The sequence below is a fragment of the Mesoplodon bidens genome (genome assembly GCF_964165515.1).
Source record: "Mesoplodon bidens genome assembly, chromosome: 1".
Taxonomy (NCBI): domain Eukaryota; kingdom Metazoa; phylum Chordata; class Mammalia; order Artiodactyla; family Ziphiidae; genus Mesoplodon; species Mesoplodon bidens.
This window is the reverse complement of record NC_138176.1, coordinates 179,991,853-180,000,979: the sequence shown is the minus strand read 5'-3', so window position 1 is coordinate 180,000,979 and position 9,127 is coordinate 179,991,853. Positions and strand designations below refer to the sequence as shown.

At 35.8% G+C, this 9,127-nt stretch overlaps 1 protein-coding gene across 1 annotated transcript; it reads right to left on the bottom strand.

The window, feature by feature from the left end:
* Positions 1-1,217: 1,217 nt before the first annotated feature.
* NPFFR2 (neuropeptide FF receptor 2) lies at positions 1,218-7,970 on the bottom strand (the record flags this gene model as incomplete). The annotated part of the gene is given in 5 exon segments (XM_081257304.1): positions 1,218-1,280; positions 1,633-1,929; positions 1,933-2,374; positions 3,937-4,036; positions 7,643-7,970. Coding segments are annotated over 5 exon segments (1,230 nt in total).
* Between the last annotated feature and the right edge of the window lie 1,157 nt (positions 7,971-9,127).

Here is a 9,127-nt window from a genome sequence, read left to right as displayed (position 1 = left end):
AAGGTTTTGGAAATATGTAACACATACATATTCAAATATCATATAGCATGAACCAATTGAAAACTGAACAGTTATTTTCTCAAAGGCCTATAAAGTTGAAACACTTTTAGCCTGAACCATGTTAATGATAGGTCCAAGCCCAGAGATTTATTTTTATTTGCCAAACTATTTGTTATTTTACAATTCCCAATTTTCTAAGGACTATCTCATCCTAGAATAAAAGCTAGCATTTACTATTGTCACTACATAATTGTAACCTAGCAGAATCCAGGGGTTCACCATTCTCTTTTTAATAGTAGTATTAACTTGTTATCCAGTAGGACTTCTGTGCCTTACATTTTGTGCCCAGTAGGAGACCTGGAATAATCAGTCTTGCTCTGTTCAAACTTTATGGGAGTCTTATGATGGTTGTTGAACATCTCTGATTAAGCCCTTTAGAAGAGAGCTGCCACCCTTCTGCCACCTGCTGCATTATTAAAAGATTTGTTTCTTTATGTCAGAGATTCTATTAGAAAGGGGGTCAAGTTGGGATCCTGAATCACCTCTGCAAGAAACATGGGTTCAGCTAGGGCTTAAATTCATTTATGAAAATATTAAAAAGCCAACAATTACTCCTATGGAACAATGTTATGACTTTACCAACTTTGTACTCTTTGAAAGGAAAAAAATCAACTTTTAATTACAAAGAAATACAGCGTCCCTTTATTTGCTGTTGCAGTTCTTATTTCTAAGAAAGCTAAGTACATTTTAAAAGCACAAACAGATAAATAGTTCTGTAGTCTAAAATTTCCAATTCAAAAGCAAAGGGAGAATTCATAAAATGTGCTCTCATGCAAAGAACTGCCCATTTATCACCATTTGAAGAGAATGTATATGTGTGTATGTGTGTTGCATACATATATATACACATAAAACACATGCTTGATTCATATACAAATAGCTAAGTTGGAAAAGATCAGGCTTTGAAAACTGGTCCTAGAAAATTGATTTATCCAGGCAAATTTGTATATGGGTCTCTGTATATATTTTAAATACAGTAAGATTGATTACAAACAGAAGGTCATTTTGTTTACTATTTTCCAGAGAGAGCTTCTAACATTCTTAAGAAGAACTGAAGTACAAAGCCATAAAAAGCAACAGTATTTCACCATATAACACACAGTAGAGTTTAAATCATCACACCAGCTCCTTTTACATCTCATTGCTATGGGTAAGTTTTAATTCTTGATCATTAATTCCTGTATGGGTTTTTCAGCACTTTTTCTACAAAGCACAATATCCTCATTTGTGTGTTTTTTTAAAATAAATTTGTTTATTTTATTTATTTATTTTTGGCTGCGTTGAGTCTTCGTTGTTGTGCGCAGGCTTTTCTCTAGTTGTGTTGAGCGGAGTCTAATCTTTGTCGCTGTGTGCGGGCTTCTCGTTGCGGTGGCTTCTCTTGCTGTGGAGCACGAGCTCTAGGTGTGCAGGCTTCAGTAGTTGTGGCTCATGGGCTCTAGAGCACGGGCTCAGTAGCTGTGGCTCATGGGTTTAGTTGTTCCGCGGCGTGTGGGATCTTCCCGGACCATGACTCGAACCCGTGTCCCTTGCCTTGGCAGGCGGATTCTTAACCACTATGCCACCAGGGAAGCCCTCATGTGGGTTTTTAATTGTAGATTCCTGAGCTGACAGATGAGATATGTTGATGACCACATTGTTTTTAGCTCTTGGGGTGTAGGCTTCCTTGGGCTTTTCTCTTTTTTGGCAGAGATGGAGGCGAAAAGCATCTTGGAAACCATGGTGAAAATTCTCATTGAAGAAACCATGAATGATGGGGTTGACGCTGCTGTTGCCAAAGGCCAGCCAGTGTGCAAAAGGGTAGATGTAGATGTTGATGACCCGCAGTTCATTCAGAGACAGGTCAACATAGTCTGAGAGCATCATCAGAGTTCACAGGGGCAGCCAGGAGAGAATGAAAAGCAGGGCCACAGTCAGGAGCATCTTAATGACCTTCTGCTTCTTCTTGGACACTACGTGCCACTGTTCCTGGTTCTGTTTGCCTGAGTGGGGCACTGTTGTCTTGGAGAGTGCAATTCCAATCCTTCCATAGATGATGACAATGAGGGACAGGGGAGCCAGGTAGATGTTAGCAAACAGCACAGTGGTATAGATCTTCCTCATTTCCCGATTTGGCCAGTCTTCCCAGCACCAGTAGACTGGGCTGGTTTTATTCTGGAAGTTGAGTCTCACTCGGTAATATTTTTCTTCCTGTACATGTAACATTATTGCAGATGGGGACATAATGGCGATGTTCAGGATCCAGATGATCATAATGATGACAAACACTGTCTTGATAGTGAGCTTTGGTTTAAAAGAGTAGACGACACACCGGAACCTGTAATTAAAGGCAAATATCAGTGAAGGACTGCCTCATAACTTCTGACCAAGTCATTAATTAAATTTATTTCAGTAATTACAGTCTTCCATAAATATTCCCCCTCAAATATAGAAAGTTACCATTAGTAGCGAGGCGTGCATTACCAGTTTCTGTAATTAATATATGAGATAAATTTCAACTTAAAAAATTAATGAGTGGAGTATATCAGACACTATTAATAATCAACGTACTATTGTAACTAGTCAACATTGAGCATAAGCATTTAATATTCTGTTCCAGGCTCCTTTCCATTGGTTTGCATGACTGCCTCTGCAAGCTTTTTTATTTAAAAGATGAGGAAAAGGCTTAGAAAAAGTAAAAAATCTTGCCCATAATTACACATGATTTTTACACATGTATTTTGGCTCCAGAGCCCATATTCTTAAATGTCCCTTCATGCCCTTCTGTGGTCCCCTCACACATGATCTGTGTGCTTGGCCATACAACTTGCTTTGGCCAGTTAGTTGAACATTAGCAAGCATGGCATAAGCAGATGCGTGAGTGATTTCAGCTACAAGACACAGAATAGGAGAACCACACAGAGGCACCCAGCCAATCCACAGAGTTGTGACAAATATTAAAGCATTACTGTTTTAAGCCATTAAGTGTTTTGGTGGTTTGTTTCACAACTATGAGTCTGAGAGTTTCCATGATGAGTTCTATTTATGCACCTTCCCAGTGTTCTGTGACCTCTGTTGAGCATGACAATTATCAGTATGTAGAGTAAGCCTGATTCATTTTACTGCTATTTTGTTATTGTGATTCTTAATTTTATTACTGATATTCATTATGTTCATTATAAGATAATCATACTATTATATAACTGTAAAACATTTTATATTTTTCAAAGTACTATCATCTATTGAATCTTCTTTGATTTTTGTGATGACTCTATAAAATTGAAAATTAATACTTTCCAGATCTGCAGGTAAGGAAACTTAGAGCTTTTAAGTGGCCCATCAGCAACTCCAAACAAATTTATCTTATCTTTATTATAATGACTAGTTATCTTGAGCTTTGACTGCTCCATTGTCCTTCACTGAAGGTGTAAGCTCTTCTGTCTTAAATTCCAAGTTTTCATCTAGTCTTATAATCAGTGAATTCTCCCATTTACTCACCCTTAAATTATGGGTAACTTCAAAGGTACAATTCTAGGTATTTTGCTCTTTTTGTAAACCAGCTATTGAAACTTCAAATATTATTTTTTCATTTATTCATTCAACAAATAGTCTATGATATCTTGTTAATAGCAGCCCAAACTAAGACATGCATCATCCCTAATTATTTAATCTTAAAATATGGAAACTTCAGTAGTTTTATTTTATTACTGAACCCTTAGTGTGTGTGTATATAATATATACATATATATATATAAGCCTTGCTCTTAAAGGGGTACATATTATGGATACAATTTTAAGCAGATATACCCAAATTTAGTAGATTATACATTTTTCACTGGTTAGGTGGATTAGTTGCAGATATGCCCAATTTTCTGGATTCAGAGTTTGGTGCTGACCTACCTATCTACTGCTATTGCAACTAAAGTAAAGACTGAAGCTGCAACGGATATTCCCTGGACCAAGCCACTGATCTTGCACATTGTATTTCCAAAAGGCCATCCTGAAAGGGAAATGGGACAGTTAGTCTTTGGAAAGATCATATATATATTTTTAAATTTCACTGAAATTATGAAGAGAAAGACATGAAACTAGACAGCTACAACTGTTTCCTAAATGATATCCAGGGAACAATCAATGTTTCCCATTATTTTCATTAATACATTCAGATCTCTGTTTTTCAGTATATTAATAAGGTCAAAACTTACACAGTAAGTGTAGCAAATATTCTAGTTTCCCAAGAGATTAATGTTACATATTGCTCAGATTTTTTAAATTTATCTTTTAAAAACTATCCTATAGCTTATTTAAAAATACTCTTATCTAATTAAAAATATTTCCAATAACCTAAATAAGCCAAGCATACTTAAAAAAACATTCTGTCGTCTATCCAGACCATCTTAAAATTGGTGCTTGAATGGCTTTATGCCACAATGATGCAGGAGGATAGAGTGGAAGTACATATACACTCTGCACGTGCTCCTACTGCTGGTAGAGAGACCCACTCAGCTCCAGAATGCAGCTGCCAGACTTATAATCCCTATGGCAGTAGATTAGAGAATTTCCTTCTAGGACAAGTGATCCTTCCAAGAACACTGACATATTTTCACTGGCAGATTCTGATAGCTGTGGATTTCCCAATGAATGACCCAGACTAGTGAAGCCAAGAGTGGGCCTAACCTCAAACCCCAGTCCTGCAGAGGTTCAAAGCAGCCACATAGTACCTCACTCTGAAATACAAGTAGCTAAATAGTAGTTGACTATTAGGGAAACCTCAACCATCAAAGAAGGAAACTAAAATAAATAGGAAGAATAAAACAGGAGAAAACTAATCTGAATCAGGTAGACAAAAAATTAAAAAACAAAGAAAATTACTACTCATAACCTCCGAGATAAAATACATTTTGTCCATGAAAAATATGTGCATGATAGTACAAGGAACACAAAGAATATAAAAATAGCTCAACGAATTTAAAATATGATAACAGAAATGGCTGTTGACTTTATGTCAACAAAAAGTTTGGAAGAGGAAGTTGAGAAGACCTTTGCAAGTAGAATAATGAGGAGAAGAAAATGGAAGAAAAATACTTTTTAAAGAATGGCAACACAGCACCTCCAATATCTGATTAATACGAGTTGAAGGAAGGAAGATGTAGAACTCTGCAAGGAAATTCCCCAGGACTGAAAGCATTCATTTTTTGATTGAAAAGACCTCGTTTGTGTCTAGCACAAAAAATGGAAAATAAAAAGACTTACATCAAGGCTTAAATGCCTGAAATTCAGAACACTTGAGGTAAAGAGAAGTTTTAAAAGCTTTTAGGAAGAAAAGCAAAATACAAGTCATAAATTAAAAAAGCAAGGGTCAGATAGCATCAGCAACAACACCAAATTTCTCAGCATTAACAATAGAGCAATCTCTTTAAATATTTTTAGGGAAAAAGAAAGTCCAGCCTAGAATACTTTATCCAGGTAACTATAATGAAGTGTGAAGGCAGAATAAAGATATTTGCACTACAACATCTCAAACATTTTTTGTCTCAGTGTACCCTTTCACAAGAAGTTAATAGGGGAATAAACCAAGAAAAAAGAAATGGCATCCAGAACACAGGGGACTGAGTATAAAGAGAGGTGAAGAGAATTGTTAGCTTCTCAGTGAAGGAACATCCCAGAGCAATAGCTGAGCTCCATACCTGGAGAGCAATGTGTCTGGATAGGAACAAGAGGATAGAGAGTACCTGGAGGGGTATCTCCAGGAAAAAAGATGCCATTTACATTTTTTTGGATGTGTTTTCCATATGTTTGAAGGTATTGACAAGAAATTTAACTCTCCTGGAAGAGAATCTGAACATACATTATTGACAGGTACACTCCAAAAACACTAAGCAAATCAAAATATGATGCCCCTATTAAAGGCAGGAAAACAAAAAACATTTTATAAGAGAAAAAGTTGGTATGATAGTACTCTACTTGGCTCAGCAGGGGGTAAGATACATATAATAATAGGAATGCATACTCTAAATATTGATTTAACAAAAAACTATGATATACTCATAGAGTATATTGAGAGAATGAGGGAGGTAAAGACTGTGAAGGTATATTTGTGGTTCTGCATAAATGCATCTGCTTGAATTTGTACCAAGTTTCAGCCAATCGTGTTGTTTTTCCAATTTCATATTCAGATACTCAGTTTCTACAGATTTATGTTCTTTTGTCCTAGTGCTGTCAGTTCAGTGGAGTTTGGTGAGGGAAACCACCCCTTGGGGTAGAAGAGGATAATGAGAACTAAATTACATCTTCTGCAGTCTGATAATATATTAGAATAAAAACATGTTATTTAGCAATGTGGTAGTAATTACCAAAAATAAAGGCAAAAAATGCTGGATGTGGCTGCCTCCTGGAATGGGAATCAGGGGTAAGGAAGGATACTGTATATGAAAAACTCTTAAATAATAATTTAATTATAGATATTTGGGGGGGACATATTGAGAGCGTTTCTTATTGGTAAAGTAAGTTTCTTGAGAGTAACAAAAATTTTTATCCATTCTTTCACTCTCTTTGTCTAGCACAATATCTTGAAAATGTACATCCTTAATAAATATTGTTTACTAATTACAAGCATCAGAAAAACGCAGAATCTATATAGTACTTGATGATAGAATAGGCAATCTAAACTCTCCCTGACTCCCACTCCAGAGAAAGGAAAGAAACAGAAGTAAATTCTAAAGGGAAACCTCTTATTCTTCAGTAAACCAATGTTGAATGACACAAAAGGAAAAGAACTATGATATGGCTCATGTTGATCTAAATATTTTTTGATATGCTGCTTTGGTTTCATTTTTTTCTCATACAGATTTAGAATATGTATATATTGAGTGCTGTTCATTAGTTAATACAACAGATATTTATTAAGCAGGTACTATGCACCAAAACTGAGCTATAGATACACTGTTCCTGTACTTGCAGAGTGTATAACGTAGTGGTAAAGAAGTGGTAATACGGGCCCAGAAGTACTCTAGGGTAATACCCGAACCATTACTTATGTTGCACATGTAAATTACCACTATATGAGTGAAACTACTGCTTTGTGAGAAATTATTGGCTCTGTTACTCCATCTTCCATCAAAAACTGTTGGAAATCTCTCAGCCAACCACGAGAGGGCTTAAATATCTATTTATATTAGATTGAAGACATTGCATCAATTGAAACCACATGTTCTTTGAACTTTACAGTCCATAATATTCTTAATATTTCTACTATATTATATGTGCCCTGAACTGTTAAGCAAATTCAAAGTCTTCAGTAAGAAGTGTCACCATTCACTGATGACCTTCAGTGAACATTCTATAAAAATAACAACTTCCATACTTCATCTCTGTCACTTGTTCTATTTTTCTCCATAATTCTTTTTATTCTCTGACTACTTATATAGCTATTTGTTTGTTGTTTTTATCCTCCTTTAGCATGTAGACCCCATGAGAACAGCTACTCGGAGCAGTTCTTAGAACTCAATAAATATTTGTGAATGAATGGATGACGCTGCCATGGCTTCAGGGATATGAGACAAATATTTTCTCATAGTATGTTTGAGCTGCATGCAAATCAACATACCTGCTATAATATTGTCCAGCAGCGTGATAGGCATACAGGATATGCCAACTAGTAAATCACTTATGGCCAGGTTCAAGATGAAGAGATTAGTGACTGTGTGCATATGTTTGTTCCTCATTACAATAAAGCAAACCACTGTATTTCCCACCATGCATAGGAAGAAGATCAGAAAATAGGAAATAATGAAAATCGCTGCCACTTGAGGCTGGTGAAGATAGTAGTTCACATAGGTGATATTGCTATCTGCATACAGGTCGTGCTTTGTGTCACTGACACTCCAAATGTGATGCCAGGTTTCCGGAGAGTTTGAGTCCCAGTTTTCACTCATGATGGACCTGAACAAAGACGAGGCAGAAAAGAAAAACATGATTAGAAACCAGGAGAACTTAGGTTTAAGAGAGTTTAAGAGAGATGCTTTTAAAATGCTACGGAATTTTTTTTATTGGAGTATACTTGCTTTACAATGTTGTGTTAGTTTCTGCTGTACAATGAAGTGTATCAGCGATATGTATATATATTGATGGGCCTTCTATAATAATTCATAAATTTTGCATAAAAATGAGTTATAAATAAGACATTCAAATTATTAGGATTTTAATCAAGAGCACTTGAAAATTCCACTTTGTGCCACAAGTAACAATTATTATTATATTGTATTTCCTTGATATACTCTATATTATTCACTTCTTTGCTATACCTTCTATCCACTTGTGAAGTTTCAAGGGAAACAGTCCAAAACTCCTCTTCCTCCATCCTTCAGATATCATAACCTGTCAAAACCTACTTGTTTTGCTAACTAACATGCTAACTCACATGCCATGAGCTTTCCTGATATTTGAACGAGATGAAGATACATCTTCAGAATTTCCATTGAAATAAGCTTCTTGTATTTTCCTTGTTCTGCTTTGACTCAGTTAATTGGATATTCTTTTTATACACTTCTGTATGTTGACATAGCCACAAAACTGTGAATTTCTTAAAATAGGTCTGGGTTACTTATCTTGGTTTCACATAGCATAATTCAATTCACATAATATGTATTCAATAAATACTTATTTAAAATTTATAAGTCTTAAGAAAGACATTTCAATCAATGTGTGTCAGAGGTCCCCAAGAACACTCCCAGGTTTGGTGGTTTATTAGAAGGACTCACAGGACTCAGCATATAGTATATTCACTGCTAATATTTATTATAGCAAAGGGATCCAAAGCAAAATCAGCAAATAAAAAGGCACATGGAGTAAAATCTGCAGGAAACCAGGCACAGGCTTCCAAGAGTCCTCTCTCAGTGGATGTGCTTAATTCCTCCAGCAACAAGTTTGAGTTGACAACATGTGTGAAAAGGTTTTTAATTAGAGAATGGTCATATAGGCAACTTCTTTTTAGTATACATCAAAATTCCAGACTCCCAGATGGAAAGTAAGCATGCAGCATGAACTATGTGGTCGTACAAACAAACTAGGCATGGTGAGCCACTCTACCATT